This window comes from Amphibalanus amphitrite, unplaced genomic scaffold (genome assembly GCF_019059575.1).
Source record: "Amphibalanus amphitrite isolate SeventyFive unplaced genomic scaffold, NRLGWU_Aamphi_draft 000048F_arrow, whole genome shotgun sequence".
Classification (NCBI taxonomy): Eukaryota; Metazoa; Arthropoda; class Thecostraca; order Balanomorpha; family Balanidae; genus Amphibalanus; species Amphibalanus amphitrite.
Window position 1 is genome coordinate 334,116 of NW_024881544.1, and position 17,163 is coordinate 351,278.

The 17,163-nt window shown below is 54.2% G+C and overlaps 1 protein-coding gene across 5 annotated transcripts in view; it reads left to right on the forward strand.

The window, feature by feature from the left end:
• Positions 1–17,163, forward strand: part of LOC122377626 (mitogen-activated protein kinase kinase kinase 15-like) — a 68,864-nt gene that overhangs the window by 44,191 nt on the left and 7,510 nt on the right. For 4 of the 5 annotated variants that reach the window (XM_043357888.1, XM_043357890.1, XM_043357889.1 and 1 more), the window contains 9 exons: positions 463–649; positions 1,387–1,520; positions 2,241–2,358; positions 2,522–2,666; positions 3,066–3,232; positions 5,994–6,089; positions 6,474–6,613; positions 8,079–8,228; positions 16,625–16,711. In XM_043357888.1, the coding sequence (XP_043213823.1) occupies positions 463–649; positions 1,387–1,520; positions 2,241–2,358; positions 2,522–2,666; positions 3,066–3,232; positions 5,994–6,089; positions 6,474–6,613; positions 8,079–8,228; positions 16,625–16,711 (1,224 nt within the window). The remainder of the gene's footprint in view (positions 1–462; positions 650–1,386; positions 1,521–2,240; positions 2,359–2,521; positions 2,667–3,065; positions 3,233–5,993; positions 6,090–6,473; positions 6,614–8,078; positions 8,229–16,624; positions 16,712–17,163) is intronic. The other variant, XM_043357886.1, reaches the window with a different exon arrangement.

Here is a 17,163-nt window from a genome sequence, read left to right on the forward strand (position 1 = left end):
TTTTTTTAAACCCCACATTTGTCCTCCGGTGAATTTCAGACAAGTTGGTTAGAGACCTTCAAAAAAGGTACAATAACTCGATTTTTCTCAAATTTGTCTGTCTTGGCAGATAAAGCAATACCAGAACAGGCTTACGAACACACATATTTGATCAGGATCGGACGATTGGACACTTTTAAAAGGAGATCTTTCGTGCCTCCCGGAAATTCACGGGAGAGCAGATGTGGGGTTTAAAAAAAGGTGTCGATGTGCTCTACAACTTTCAGTCACTGTACCCATGCTCACATTTTGGCAAAACTTTGAGTAATCGCTCACTGGGCGACAGTCGACAAGTCACCAGTCACCACCAGCTTTTATAAGACAGTTAACAATTCTATGACGGCGTCCCCATTGTCAGCCGTATCCCTCTCTTCAGCTGCCCACCGCCGTTCCGCTCACACCCTGTTCCATCTTGTTCCACAGCCAGTACAAACGGGACGACCGGTGCGTGTTCCTGTACGTGCACCAGAACTCTGACGACTTCCAGATGTTCTTCCCGTCGGCGACTCTGCGGCAGCGTTTCTACGACCTGGTGCTACAGATGACGGCCGACATGGAGGGCATGGTGCACGACCTGGGCAACGACTGCTCGCTCGGCACCGCGCCACAGGTAACGTACTGATGCGTGGCGCTGTAGTGTCTCGGCGTGTAGTGGGAGGGAGAGAGTAGGGAGAGGGAGAGAGTCCCATGGGAAATGGGAACTGGGCACCGTCTTGTCTTGAAGGGAGAAGAAAGGAGTGGTGCGGTCGCGGGCATTGTTTCGAACTGTGTCGTGTATGAGAGTGAGGCTTAATGCTGTACGAGTAAATGGCTGCCGCGACGCAACGTCCTCAGCACCGTGTGTTACCCATGCCTTGCGTTACGTTTACATTCATTTTAGGTGCATTCAGCTTGCATGCTAGATAGGGTGTGGGTTCAGGGATCAGACAGGTGATTGCGCTGGCGTCGCTCTGTGAAGGGACTTTACCCCACAACGATGATATTGATGTCTGTCGATAGCGTTTGGCTGTGTTAGGGTTAGTGTTAGGCCTCTTGTGTACAAACGGCATTACTTTTGCCCTATCGTCAAGTGCGGGGCTTTCTGGTCCTGATTTGTCCCGACACGTTTTGAATTACGAGTATGATAACCAGGCTAAGTGCTGTTACTTCCTGTTCACACTCATGATTCCGTCGTCGCCCTGTCATCGCCCCTACCAGTGCCAATTATTGCAACATCACTCCTCGAAGTTCTCTGTTTTCTGAACTGGTGGGGTAGCTCTAAACCCCTTAAACCTGATCTCATTGACAGCGTCTGTTGATAGTTGACTGGCGACCCTCCTCTGACCCCCCCCCCCCCCCGTTCCTCAGTTTGAGTACGAGGTGGACGAGGTCGGTCACCGTATCGTGCTCGGAAAGGGTACCTACGGCGTGGTGTACGCGGCGCGCGACCTCACCACCCAGGTCCGCATCGCCGTCAAGGAGATCCCCGAGAAGAACCTCGGGTGAGTGGCGAATGCAGCGGCCAGTGTTAGGAGAGGGGACCTTTGGCAAACACTTGAGCATTGTTGGAGGGGAGCCTTGGGTGATTTGTTTGTTTTGTTGGGTTAGGCCCTTTCGGTCCAATTAGACTATTTCAGAGCCGGAGGATGATAGGAATTAGGGGGAGACATTGGTCTGGGCAGGCACCCTAGTGAGTCGCCGGGGCTGAGCCCGTCCAGAGGACAGGCCACCCAGCCCCAAGGCACTCACTGCACCCGGCTACGGGGTGCGCTCCCTCGGGAGCAGCGGTGCCGCTCCAAGGGAGCAGCCCGCATGAGATAAAGTTGCCTGTCCAGCCCGGAGGGGGGGTTGCGGCGTGGAGGAGAAGGATTTCCGTATCCTGAGGATAGAAGCATGGAACGGTGCCTTGGGTGATCACTGATCAGTGCTGGGTATGGAACCTGATATAAGTGACAAGTACGGTTGAGACGCGGAGGGCTTCCTCGGTATTCTCATCGAGCTTTGATAGTGTGTATGACGCTTGGACTGCAGCTAGGGAGGTACAGAGTTGTGACTTGTGGCTAACGATTTCTAGTCATTTTTTTTTTTGTATGCAATAAGTTACATTGTAGAATATAAGTTGCTCTTGATTTCGCTAATGTTCCTGATGACCGCGATGATGGTTGATTCCATCGCTTGTGACTGAGCGCACAGTGACCTGACACCACCGTCCCCTCCCCCAGTGACGTGCAACCTCTGCACGAAGAGATCAACCTGCACAAGCAGCTGCGCCACAGGAACATTGTGCAATACCTCGGATCTGTCTCGTCGGACGGATTCTTCAAAATCTTCATGGAAGAAGTGCGTACGAGGAAAATATGGCATCTTGTGGGGCATTGAATGACATTGTGCTCTTAGGATCAAAGCTGGCTGGGTTTCTTTGTGATATCTATTAGAACCTAATAATGACTTATCGATAGTATCTCTTCGCTGAACCGATACTGACGGTGTGTACCTCTTCCAGGTGCCGGGAGGCAGTCTGTCAGCAATGCTGAAGCTCAAGTGGGGTCCGCTGAAGAACGAGGCCACCATCGCCTTCTACACAAAGCAGATCCTCGAGGGCGTCAAGTACCTGCATGACCAGAAAATTGTGCACCGCGACATCAAAGGTGGGACGCGCGGACGGTCGGCGGCCGGGTCAGGGTGACCTCTCATTGTTTTGAAGGCTCAGCGCTGGTCTTGGTCGCCGCTCAATGCTCATTGCTCAGGGGGCTGTGCGCCGGCCATAAGACTTTTCACTGTGTGCTGCTTTGTACAGCTGTCAGCTGTCCTCATCTGTAATCATACTTGGCTCACCTTGGTTGGCTTGCATGCCTCATCATGATTAAATGTGTCATTTATTCGTAAGTGTAGAGCGAAATGACTTTCTTCTAATTAATAAAACGATGCGTTACCGACTGTAACAGACCAAACTTTCCGAGATATGAATGTTAATTTTTCGCCTGTCTCACCTTACCTCTAAAGCCTCACCTTACCTCTAACTAACATCAAACCCCACCTCCCCACAGGCGACAACGTATTGGTGAACACGTACAGCGGCATGGTGAAGATCTCCGACTTCGGCACCAGTAAGCGGCTGGCCGGCCTGTGTCCCACGGCCGAGACGTTTACCGGCACGCTGCAGTACATGGCGCCGGAGGTGATCGACAAGGGACAGCGCGGCTACGGCGCGCCGGTGAGTCTGAATTATCACAGCGACGGTGAGGAGAGACAGAGCTAGACAGAGCGGAGAGGTGATGTAGAGAGATGTGAAGGTGGATTGAGACAGGATGGAACGATCTGGGACTTGATAGACGAAAGGCTGATGAAAAGAGAGGAAGCCGAAACACAAGGAATTAACGACAGACATGGAGAGGGGTAAAGTCAGAATGAATGATGAGCTGCTCACTGCAGCTATTATAATTCCAGCTGGGGTGATTTGACTATTCATATTTCATTGTAATCTTATCGGGACGTTATTCTAATTTTGATTGTTGAAAATGGTTCTTCTATGGAGCGGTATGGCTTATGGAAGTGTTGCCTCTATCGGATTTTGTTCAGAGTCACTGTGATGACTGCGAGTGCGGACGTTTGTAATGCAATGCAGGAAAGTGTGAAGGTCCTGACCACTCTGATCCGACCCTGTCCTTGTCGGGCCCGACCCCCGCCATTAGGGTGTTTCACATTTTCAAAGTGCCATATTGCGAGTCATATCGATGTTCCCCTCAAATGTCATCTGCTCACAAGTTTCTGTGTAAAATTTCACTTCATTCTGATGATGTTTAGAGGTCGCACATTTCTGCGACTTTTCATCTCTGATTCTGTTTCTGGCCGTAACATGAGTAGTCTTCCTGCGAACTGATTTGGTTGAGAAAGCCAGGCAGTGGCGGCGGAATAGGGGGTGCAGGAGGTGCAGCTGCACCCTCATCGAAAAACATGGGGGTGCAAACATATCTTTTTTGCACCCCCAAAATCCATACAAGGGGCCCGTCGCACCATCCAATACATTTTCTCCTGAAAACCAGTGATCGGGAAACGAACACTGATGTGGAATCATCCGGGGTGTCTATTTATGGTCAGGAGCGCCCCATGCTAGTCGGGGCCTCCACACCGGCTAGAAGTGTCCCGAGCCGCGTTTGGTGCTCCACACGGCATCTGAGGGCCCCCACGACGGCCTCAGAGGGCCCTTTTATGACGATCTCTGAGGGCTCCCACCTGAGGGCTTTGTCCCCTGGGGCCCTACAACGGCCACTAAGGGCCCTCGTGACGACCGCTGAGGGTCCCACAGAGACTCCAGGGGCCACGCTGGCCTCTGAGGGCCCCTATGACGGCCTCTGAGGGTCCTTACGATGATCTATGTGGGCTCTCACGACGAACTCTGTCCCCTGGGGCCCTATAACGACCACTAAGGGCCCTCATGACGACCGCTGAGGGTCCCACAGGACTCCAGGGGCCCCACTGGCCCCTGAGGGTCTCTACGACGGTCTCTGAGGGCCCTCGTGATGGCCCTAGACCCAACTCAAGTCTGAGGGCTCATTTGGCTTCAGGCGGCCCAGCGCCGGCCTCTGAGGGCCCCAACACAACCACGCTGCGGGGGCTATGCTGGCATCTGAGGGCTCTGCAACGGTCTATTGAGGGCGGCAGGGCCCTAACAACGATGGCCTGCGAGTCGTGGAACTCAACCGGAAGGCGCTGCCCAAGCGCACCAAAGAAGGATGTGCCCCCTTCTCTGTGTAACGAGTTTTGGTGACAAAAGTGTGCGACCCCTAAATATACTTAAATTTGGGTTTCAAGCGTATCAATCGATTCAGTTTTACGGGTAGAGTTGGGGCAAAGTCGATATGGCTGAGTTTTGAACCAACATTATTTTACCATAGTGTAATGAAACACCCTACCCGCCATACATTACACGCTACTCGTGTGGGTTCAGTGGCCAGACGGCGTGCCGCTGCTCGCCTTTTCCTGCTGTTCTGTCCGTCATTGCCAGGCTCATCGTCCGTTTAACCTGCGACCTTCGCACGGGTCTTTGTTGCGCCGCCGCTGCGCCTTCTGAGAACTCGGAGCGGCGCGGCGCTGTCAGCCAGTGCCATGAATCCGGTGTTCTACACGCCCTATCTCAGAATATACCGCGCTGGAACATTATGTGTGCGGAAAGTCCAGCGCCGACCGGGCCATATCCTCTGTCTGTTTATCCTCTGTTGTTCGAACTGCTCACTAACCTGTTTGGAAGACCGTTAGTTGAACCGACTGAGCTGCTTCTGGCGCAGATATTTGGGGAACGGCTGATGGCACTCGTGATAAGCCCGATTGAGCTGCAATCGTAGATCAAAGACGCCGCATCTCTGTGCTAATCCTGAACGTTGAGGCTAGATTATGCGGCTGAGCTTTCACGTAATCCTTGTCAATGCTGTATCAGTATATACCTCATAACCTGTCCTTGACAGGACGTGACTAGGACTACGAACGGTAATATTTGGTAGGTGGTAACTGGTAGCATATTAGTAGCTTTGAGTGGAGTTGAGTTATTAATTATTTGTATGCTGTCATATTTCACTAGGTTAGCCTCTGCTGGGTTTTCAAATTCATTTTCCCTTTTCCGAAGATAGTACCTATTCAGTGACTTTCTCTTCATATGATACGGCTCGGCGCAATCTGGACTAACCTTAGCTATCACGTTTTGGGAGAAACCCTAAGATCGAAAACCCCTGTTTGATGTTTCGGAGTTCAGACTTTGAAAGTTTTCCTCTTGTCCACCCATGGGCAGTGGGGCACTTCGAGCAGCTGGTGGCGCCCCCTTCTCTGTCCCTTCGGCCGTCTGCTCATATGGCACTACACTACTGGCAGGCTGATACTACACTACACTACTGGCAGGCTGATACTACACTACACTACTGACAGGCTGACACGTGGTCAATGGCCTTTTTGGCCGATCTGACACTGTTTCTGTCTGTTGACAGGCTGACATCTGGTCGGTGGGCTGCACCGTGGTGGAAATGGCCACCGGTAAACCGCCCTTCATCGAGCTCGGATCCCCGGAGGCAGCCATGTTCAAGGTATGACCGCTGCAGCGCTAGATCAGTGTCTGTGCGGTGTACGGCCAACGCCGCAGGTCAATGGCAAGATAGTTTGGTGTGGATCCTGTCTGTTTCGTAGCCTGGGGTACCTGTAGAGATGATGATCTTCACAGATATGGGGGGGAAGTCGATACTTAAAGATGAATATGCCTTTCTGGTTTAAGCTTTTGTCCTAGCGTTAAAGACTGATAGAATCGATGTTCTAGAATCAAATGTGTAGGGTGGCAGTTGGCACCGCTACTATTGACCACAATTTGCCACATTAGTCGAGACACGTTCATAGCTGATATCGTTGTTCAATGTTCATGTCTGGCTTTACTTCGGATCGCTATTTCTTACATTGTGCCCCGCCGCCTCCTCCAGGTGGGATTCTACAAGATGCACCCGCAGATCCCCGAGTCGCTCTCGGACAAGGCCAAGAAGTTTCTGCTCAGCTGCTTCGAGGCTAACCCGGAGAAGCGCGCCACTGCGGCCATGCTCCTCGACGACCCGTTCCTGAACGAGTAAGTAGATGACGCTCGGGTACAGCCAGAGGTCGCGAATTCACGACTGCAGTTGGCCTCGTCACGGTTCACGGGATAGTTCAATCTGTTCAGGCTGGTGTGGAGAGTCATTGTTCACGTGGCGGGTGATTGCCCAGGGCGGTGTGCCAAAATCGTCACGGCTCACGTTAGGTCACTGACTGTGGTGAAGTGTCCTCGGCGATGGGTCACGGTTCGCTGTATCTGCTCACGGTAATGTGCCATGCGATGTTTTACTGCCTCCGTTCACCGGAGGGCGCACTACGGTTCACGACAGGTCTCTGCTCAGGATGGTTCTATGTATGTGGGATAGATGGCGCGGTTGTGCCAGAAACGCATGGTGTCCGTGAGGGTGGTACTTGTGGTTTAGTCGGCTAATAGGTCGATTTGGAGTGTTTTCGAATTGCCCTGTGTATGTTTTTTTTTTGTGTGTGTAAAATTAAGTGCTCGTTAAAAGTCGCTTGTCAGCCGCTATGTGTAGGTATATTTTGTCCCTGGAAAAATCATGCTCATTTATCTGTTTTTCTTTCACAATAGACACGCGAAGTCAAAGGCACAAACTGTTACCGATTCCTATATAGTAACTGGTATAAACCCCGGTCGTCTTTGGAACAAAGCAGCTCAATTCTTGTTTCTAGTTGATTTTTACAGTCAGCTCAATAGTAGACTGTCGGTCTCATAATTAGTCATTCTGATTTGAAGTCATTAGACGTGCAACAGACATAAAATTGGCAAGCCCATTCACTGGTGCGTGATGCGGCTGACATCATTATTCTGGTACTGACCGAGCACGGCTCAAGTTTGTTCAAGGACAGTCCTAATTGTTTGCGAACTATGCAGGTAAGATGTGGATCACGTCATCCTAAACTGGTTCCCAAACTGCTGAGTTACCTGTGTTATTTTTATGGCCAAGTGAAGCTGTTGTGCGAGTTATTACCTGTCCGGGATTATGCGATTTTTTATTTCGGATCGTTGTGGACTGATGTCATGAAATATTCTTTTCTTGGTCAAAATTACTGCTATAATTAACATCGAGTCATCCTGGATGTAACGTTTTTACCTTAGTATCTAACCTTGAGATCTCATCGTGCTGTCTGATCACGAAAGCTTGGCGCGAAATCAACTCTTTAGGCCTACTTGTTGTTCTTCTCATTGGTTAAACCACCGACACTTTGAACGAGGCAGGATTGTGGGCGCAACCTCGCGTTGATGCCGCTTTTCCTCACATCAACCCTCTTACATAGCTCTACCGATGGTGGGTCGGATGGTCTGTCGTTCGTTAGCCCGCGGCGATGCTGTATGACCTCATTGGTCAGCTCTGTGGCGATGCTGTATGTCGCTGATCCGCTTCTCTGTGGCGATGCTGTATGACCTCACTGGTCAGCTCTGTGGCGATGCTTTATGTCGCTGATCCGCTTCTCTGTGGCGATGCTGTATGACCTCACTGGTCCGGCAGGCACGGCCGCAAGAAGAACCTGCGACTGACCATGACGGCCAACATGGGCGAGCTCAACAGGAGCATCTCTGTACCGGCCGACCGGGTCAACAAGCAGGAGCGCGCGCTGCTGCCGCGCCTCGGCTCGTCACCCGACGAAAGGTCAGTGACGGATGGTGAGGGAAGCTCATGGACGGGCGGGGTAAGACACTGAGCGAGTATATAGAAACAGGTAACCAGGCTATGCCCGGTATTCTGTAGAAAGAACAGTCACCTGTACCACACTGCCGGTATCCGGCCGCTTTGAAACGTGCTGTACTATACGAATGTGTTGGATAAGTGCTTAGTTGTCGGGCCGGGTGCCTGGGCTGCTGTGCATCAGTGGCTGACGGTGGCCCGCTTGCTGTATCGCCGGTCGCTTGGCCTCTGGGAGAGGGAATTGTGTAAGGGTGAACTGTGCGCCGGGGGTGTACTGTTGATTGTGGATCTGGGGAGACTTTATCCGTTAGTTGCAGGTCATACACCTTTCACCCCACCATTGCAGGCTTATAACGGCCAACCAAAAACATACTCATCGAGACTGTCCTCAGTTCAACATAGAATTCGAGCATATGTCATTGATTTGATAGCAGGTTTCTTGGAACACCATTGAGCTCTGCAGCCCTTTCCCGTATTCCAAACTTGGTTTTCTAAACTGAGCTCTTCTTGGAAAGAGCCATGGTTGGTATCGAAGCCAAGCCATGCTCTCTGTAAAACGGGCGCGTGGTTTCACGGAGCCCGGCGCCGACATGCCTTCGTTTCGGTCCGGATAAACTCGCCGTTGGCTGCAAAACTTTCACGCAGCCCTCGAGGTCAGACCGCCGCGCCCGCGTGCGGCTGATGCTGGTGTACGCGGTTTTCCGGCATGGAACCATGCACGGCCTCGGCGGCTTTCATGTGGCGTTGAGTTACCATCAGAGAACGGCCGATGGCTTTATCCCGATCTCGGCTCGGTTTTCCGACCCGGTGCTTTAGTCACGTGACCGTCATGCCTCGTCTCTGTATAGACCGATCGACAATGGTAATCGGTCTGTCTACTGCAAGACGAAATAATCAGGGCTAATGAATTATTATCAATAGGATCTTAGCTTGTCATTGTATTCAGTGGCTTGCTCCTCACATTGAGATTGCACGTTTGTCTTGTCCAATGTTGCATTACCAGGAGACGGCTGCGAAGGTAAGAAAGCATAATGCAACTTATCTAAAGTAAAAAAAAAAAAATGTAAACCACGCTGGTAGACTTACTATATTGTAACATCGCAGGGCTGTATTTTGATGATTCCTGATGAACGCTGATACGAACGATACCTTATCTTGACTCAAAAATGATATAAGCTTGATGTAAGTCAAGACGTCTAAATGTCTCTGCGGCCCGTTACTTTATCGCCCGATTACTGACGCGGCTCGAAATGCTAACGAGCAGCTCAGTCTGGGACTGGTGCGGTACCGGTCCGGTGACCGACGGACACAGGTTTCCTCGCTCTGTGCTCCAGTGACGTCATCATGGTACTTCCCGCGTGACGCGCCCGCGGCCCCGGCTTCCTGTGTGACGTCATTGTCCTCCAGGGGCCGGCGGATGTGTGGGGACTGGGGAGCTGTGACGTCACGTCCACGGGGTGAGACCGGGGACAGGCCCACATTGGTCAGTGGTCACTGGTCGCGGTGCCCCAACTATCAGGCTATCCGGTGCCCGACTTTCTGACTCTGAAGGACGTGCTAGTGTGGGTTAGGGTTGGTCTCACTCCTTTGTGACGTCATCGGCTACCGGTGGGTTTTGGGCGTCTCCCTTTTCCTGTTGATTGGAAATGGGGAGAGAGGTTATTTCATGCTCCGGCACTCCGGTATGAAGAATTGTGCAAACATCTAGAAGATGGATGTACCGACAACTTTTTTAAAGAAATATATCCCACGATTTTAGTTGCAAATCAGTACTGATACAAAACAAGCCAACAAGCATACTGGTGGTATTGTTGTGGGTTTCGTAGCCCTCTTCCTAGTACACTCACAAAGGAGCGGCAATTGTTTTCCGTGATGTGATGCCGATTCTATGAGTAAGTTTGCGGTTATGTGCAGTCTGGTAACGGGATGACGAAATGAACCAATTCTCAGTCTACAGAGAACGAGTCATTTCGGAGAGCGGCCAGCGCCATGACTGACGGGCAACAAAGTGGTGGTGACGGACTGGATTTGTGTGGTGTTGGCGAATACCGATACAGCTGCCGTGCTAAAAACCTGTTTCTGAGACGGATGTAACACGGGCAGTGCGCTATTTATACATTTATTATCTACCCTGTTGACATTGTCAATGTCAGGCGACGAACGGTGGCGTTATTGAATTTGTTCTGCCCGCCAATGTTACCAACCGGTGCTATTGTTGCTGCAAATTTTCATCATCAAAGGTCATGATCATCGGACTAGCTTGTCTCGGCAAATCAGTGTCGATTGACCGCAGTTGGCTGCACTGCGCTGACTCACGGAGACTCATGGAGACTCAGCCAGACACACAGACCCGCCTCCCCAGTCGGCCTGTGGGAGCCTGTCGGAAATGCTTCCCTCACACCGCCACCTTCCGCGAATCACTCCCCCTCTCAGATCCCGATCTCGGCCGTTTGATCGAACAGATCAGAGTCGCTCTCTGTCCGGTGCAGACCATCTGCCGAACGCGGCCGGTTTCCTGGTCATCAGACGGCTCGGCGAACCCTGTACCCGCCGGCTGGCGCTCGGTCGGGGCGGTTCGTGGAGCTAACGCTATGGTGCTGTAGGTGCTAACAGCAATGGCGACTCGGCGACGACGTGGTGACAGCCGGTCGCTCGGTGGTGATGTCCGAGGCTGAAGTCCGCCGGTCGTGGTTTGGCTGTGAACGTATTGATGAGGCGCTAAAAGACGCTGCGTGACAGTGACACCCTGGGAGTCAGGGTCAGAGACGCTAAAGACACTGGGCCACGATGACATACTGACTGTCGCGGGGTGACTGGCTGTCCTGGTGATCTTAAACAGGAGGTGCCGACGGACGAACTTGGTAATGACTGCTGTTGCCATAGCTCGGGATTGGCATCATGAAGTGCTGCGTCGGGCTGATGAGCGACTTACAGCGGCGCGATGTATTATCGTGGTGGAATGAGTTACAGTAGCACGTCATGTTGCCGCGCGGTGTGAGCGCTGTAGCGCGTGTAGCGCTGTAGCGTAGCGACGCACGGCAGATTGACTGTTGATCGAGGTGATGTGCTATTTGTTCTAAATCTAGAACGATGTCAGCATCAACCAACCCGTACCGACAGTCAATAGCAATGTGTTATAGCAATGTGCAAGGTCATTCAACCCACTAAGTGGCATTACTGCGCGCGACCAAGGTCATACCCCACCAACAGGCATGGCGGGGACCTTGTTCCAAAATGCATCACCCGCACGTTTTTACTGTAGTTGGCGTGCGGCAGGCGATTGATACAGCGCGAGTTACCTGTTTTCCAAGCTGCATGTTGTCGGCTGTACATATTTTAGACTGACAGGATCAACCGCTGGCCGCGAGGAAACGTCCGTCAATCGATCATTTCTGACGCCCACTGGAGGCTGCCGGCGGGCAGTCGAGCTACTGTGGGGAGTGCCGGCCGACGGCCTGCAGTTCGTGTAATGTAAATGCATTCCATAGCCAACAGACCGTATGTTCAGTCTGTCTACCCCGGCCGGCACTGTACAAAGTGGGAGTGGCCCCTGGCTCGGTCGACATCGATCGACATTCGATTGACAAGTTTCGACGACCATTCCATACTCCTGACGAAGTTAACTTGAATGATTCCGTAAGGCAAGCGCAGTCGACTCATGCCTGCTGGCTTTTAATGCGTCTCTACCACTGCGTGCGCCACACGAGAATCAAATCCTGCGCTCAGCATGGAAGCTGGAATGTTTGTTATTGAGCTCGACTGAGTTCGCGTGCGGCGGTTCCTTTGATCTCTGACTCACCGTTGCACCGTCGTACCGCCGTGGGATGGCTCCCGCAGCCCCCACCGGCCGGCGTGTGCAGGAATTTCTACCGGACGCGCACCGCCGACCGACTGCCGCATGCTACCGCTCCTGGCGTGACCTGACGGCCGCGTCTGTGAGGTCACCAGGTCAACGACTCAACACCCCAGCCCGGTTAAACCAGGCTCGGCAGACCACCTGGCTGCGGTGGTTCTGTCTGACATAATCGACGCTGTATCGCTGTGTTTTCCTACGCGGGCAACTCGTTCAGCCCAGTTGGACTCTCTTCTGACGGATCTAACCTGCTGGATTCTGTGGGGAGTCCGCACGCCAGCATTCTGTGGCGCTCTTTCTGGCCCACCCGGCTCGTATCTGCAGCAGATTCTGAGAACGGCGGATGCCAAACCGCGCTGGCCGGCCCAAATCGGCCCCCAAACGGCTGTCATACTATCCCTGCCTGTCTCCGCCCCGCGTCACCCTGCAGCGACGGACGTGACCGAAGGGGCGCTGTGTCGTCCGCCGTTATCTCTGCCCCCTTCCGCTCAGCAATACCAGGATGTCGGAGGAAGTGTCTGAGTCTGCAGCGATCCGCGGGGAACCGGCCCTCCCAGGGGAGACAGGCGCCGTTTCGGACGGATCTCCGTGCAGCCGAATTCCGCTCGGCGTCTGTTCCGGGTCTCGGCACGGCCCCGGTCGGCGCCGCGACGGTCTATGTATATTGAACGGTCATGTCATCGGAGTGACATCATGGGCGTGTGTGCACTGATCAGGTGGCGCAATGACGGCAGTTGTTTACCGAGAACCGTGCATCAACATCGCTGGGCGCTGAGGGAGCTCTGCAGGACGCCAGGCGCCGGACGGCCGTGACATTTGGCACGCCGCTGTGAGATGGTTGTTTTATCCCCGCGGCTTACATTGCCACTTAGCTTTGTGTCTCTGACCGATGCAATTCCAGTGGTAATGGACATTACGTAACTCCGTGTTCTTGTGGCGTTCTAATGCCGGAATCCCCCCTGTGTCGGTCATGACACCTGCAGCCGGAGCTTGCGTCGTGATACCACCTGAGGCCCCTGAAGATTGCAATTCAGAGTGACACGTCAGGTGGCCTGACAGTAGCTGAGGCACCCCTTGTCACAACTCGTCAATCCTGACCCTCTTTCTAATCAAAATACGTCGTGCTCCCCATATTACACGTGCCGATTATGGTGGGACTGTACCGGCCTCCTATCAGAGGCCCGTGGATTCCGTCATTGCCAGCGTTACGCGTCGTAGGCCGGCCGGCGGTGCAGGTTGAGTCAGGCGGCGGCGCAGCGTCAGTTGAGGCCGAGCAGCCGTCCGGGCCGGTCCCGCAGCGGTGCCGCGCGCGTCGAGCGGTGTGCAGTGTCGCGAGCGACGCGGACCAGTGAGCAGCGAGGAGGAGTGAAGACGGCTTGAAGAGGAGAGTGATCAGACGTGAACGGTGGTTGGTCAGCGTGAAGTGAACGAAGACCGGAAGGAATAGTGGCCAGTAGACACTGTGATAATTAGCTACCGGGTTGAGCAGCTATTCGTCTACAGGAACTGCCAGTCTGTGAATACACCAGCGAGTGCCTGCTCAAAAAATAACATTCGGACGCGCCCCGTATACCGACGCCGCGGGCTGCCTGACCTTGCCGCAGTGCGGCGGCTGTGATACCGATACGACGGCTGATCGCGTGCCTCCGATACTGATACCGTTCGAATAGCGGCACCAATACCGCGCGGCGTGACGATAGCGGTCAGTAGCGCTCGGCCGGTCAGCCTACATCGACCGAGCTTTAGCGACACAGAACCTCCGTGAGAAGACAGAGGGAGCCATGCGGCCCAAACCGGACCTGCCACTGCTGCTGGTGAACGATGTGGCCGACCTGGTGGACGTGTACTTCCGCTGGCCGTCGCCGGGCCGCCACTCGCCGGTGCCGCTGCGCCAGGAGCGCTCCGGGCCGCCGCTGCCGCCGGCACCCACCAGCCCCAGGTAAACAGAGACGCCAGGTGTCGGGTAAACATACACTCGGCGACGGATCCGGAGATGGACGAGGCACGGCTGACTGGCGGACGGGATGGGTAGGGGGGCTTGGGCCCGGTGGTACGGGCTGATTCAGTGGCGTGACGTGACGCTCCCAGCGGCCTGCTGACGAGTGGTGGTGTCAGCGGGTCGGGAGCAGCTCTCCTGAGGTCAGCTGCTCTGAAATCAGCTCTCGTGGGGTCAACGGCTGCTGCCTCCGGCCCCGTGGGGTCACTGATCACTGCCTCCTACCTCACGGGTCCACTGATCAGCGCCTCTGGCCCCACTGCCCATCTGCTCTGGCGTCGTGACGGCAGAGGATGCATCAGAACTGCGCCGTGGTCCAGGCTGATTTGTATCAGAACCCATCCGTAGTGAATGTGATGCGTAGTAAAATGGTGTCTGTTTTCTGTCTCGGTGACCCTATTGCACAGGATATTTTTGCGCACGATTTCTGCCTGCCGTCTTTCCTGTCTGGTGGATACTGCTTTTGTTCTGTCGAGTGCTACTTTTTCGAAGTTCCTGTGAATTGTTTACCGCTGAACTCCGTACTTTTAGCGAAGAATGTCACGGGTGCTCTGGTGAGCTGCACTGCTACTCCTTCGTTCACTTTATTGCAGACAATGCCTGCAGATTATTTATTCGTCATCTAACGGATTGTGGCTCTTCACAACCCTTCGGTATCGGTCTTGATCTGATGTACCGTGTCAATCCAGCATACCTCGTTGGCACGATGTCTTTGGAAATGACAAACTCATTAGCGCGGCATGCCTCGTCACGCCGTTTTCGCATTATCGGATTCAGCGCCGCCGGTATTTTCCACTGCCTCCGATGACGTCATCAGCTGGTCTCGAATCAGCTGGTCTCGGCGGATGCCGTCTCCGTGCGCACTGCGAACGGTATCCGCATTCCTGGCCATTCGTGATGGTTATTCGGCGGCTGTTGCAATACCTACGCCGCCGGGCGCCGCGTAGTTTACCGTTTACCTGGAGTGGACGCGTCACACATCGAGCGGGGTGGGGTCAGGTTGGCCCCGGGACGTATGTGGGTCGGTTCGGAATGAAGAGGGACACTGCAGATGGACTGCCACCCCCTCACCTGGACTGGGTGCTGTCACCGCCACGTGGCACCTGGTCATCGGTCGCACGTGACTGCAGCGGTCTAGACGCCCCCCCCCCCCCCCCGTCTGTGATGGTCGCCGCTGCCAACTCGTCTGTGACTGACGGGGTTCGTCGTACCGGGCTGTCACTGTCAGCTGACCACACTGCCGTCTATTCTGTCGAGGGATGGAATGTGGCGCCGGGGACGTGGTGGGTGGTTCATAACGGCGACAGACGGCAGACGCTGGTGGGTGGTTCATGGTGCGCTGTGCGTCATGTTCAGAGGACGCTGCCGCGCTGCAGGCGCGCTCCCCCGCTGGGCTGACGTCAACACCAATGCCTGGGCTCCACCGTCACTGACGCCGCTCCAGGCATCGGTGGTACGACCGTATGAGACGACGGCACGACCAGTCGGCGGCTGGGGATTTCGACGAATCCAATATCTGTTCGTAAACACATAAAAAGTAATTGCTTTTATGCTCATGAATGCACGTGAGAAGTAGCAAGGCAAATTCGTGGGTAGCCGTTAGCCCATAGGAATGCGAGATGTTGCATTGATGCGACTAACTGGCGTTCCCTTCTCTCTTGACAAATGTTGCTTGCTGCAGCCACGTATAGCAAATTTTCGTTTTATTTTACCGGTTCGGTCTGGCCGCAGATAACTCGCATACCACGTTCCATTGTTTGGTTTTTGTCTGGTCAGCGCGGGCCTTTTGTCGTGCCAGTTGCATGTATGGCAAACCACATGCAGTGTCCCTGAGGCCGCGAATGTAGTGCTCGTGTCACGGGTCGAGCGGTGGGTCACGACCCCGGTCACGGCCTCAATACGGGCCGCCGTTGGTCGGGTTAACGGCGCACTTCGTCGAGCTCCAGCGCTGGAGAAAGGAGGTGACGAGCCATGCGAACCTTTCCATGAAAGCTGCGCTATTGGCACGGATAGTTTGTTCCAGTGGCTTATTTTGGCCAATTAGTTACGCAAGCTTGAAAAACGCTGATTTATGTGTTTTCACGGTTATATCCCGTATTTTAAGCCATGCCAACGCCTTAACCAAACTTAGATGGGCCTAATCTATATCAATAACTGTGACAGTGCATTGTCTCTGTGCTAACGGGCTATCTGTTTGAAAGTTTCCTGATGATGCCACGTGTTTGTGTAATGACTGCTATCTAGATAGGCAGGCATGTGTATTGTATAGCGCTGCCGACCACCCGGGTCGGCAGCCCCCGCACGTGCCATGGGGGCTGGCTTGAGGCTGCGGAGGGTGGTGATGAGGCTGGTCTGTCTCCCTTCCCCCTCCCCCGTCCTCGGCATGATCCTATCTAACCCTCCCGCCCTCCCGCCCGCCCTCCCACTAACTGCTGTGTAGTGTGCAGAGCGGGGGAGTCGCCTACCCGGGCTGCAGTTAAACGGCCGGCCGTTCTCTGCTCTCTCTTCTAGCGCTTCGTACGGCGGCGCCAAGCCGTCGGGCTCGGCCGCGGCGCTTGTGGGCTCTCCTGCCTCCTGCTCGACTCTCTCCTTCTCCAGGTAGGCTGGACGACCACCGCTCGGCCCCGCGCGGCACTGCTCGGCCGGCGCACGGCCGCGCTCAGCGGCGGTGGTCTCTGCTCTCTGCTCTCTTTATTCTCGGACTTACCGGCGCACGCGGTCTCGGCGGATTGATTCTCACAACGCGCGCGATTTGTCCCGACGAACACTCACCGCTCCCGACTGTCGTAAATGCATGTGCTCTCTCGGAATGGGGGTTATTTTGGCTGGTTAGATTGCCCTTTTCTAGCTGTCTGTGTATGGCTGTCGTGTGTTGCTGGTGACTGGTGTGGACTGGATATGTTTTACCGGGAGACTTAGTTATCTTTCTCGCACTTTCTGGGGGCTACAGATTTGCCGGGTGTTCTGGGTACCCTGGGAGAGGGATGCTTTGATGCGGTTTTACGCGGTGTTGTGGCGTGCTGGCCCGGCGGGCGGGCCCACTGCGTGGT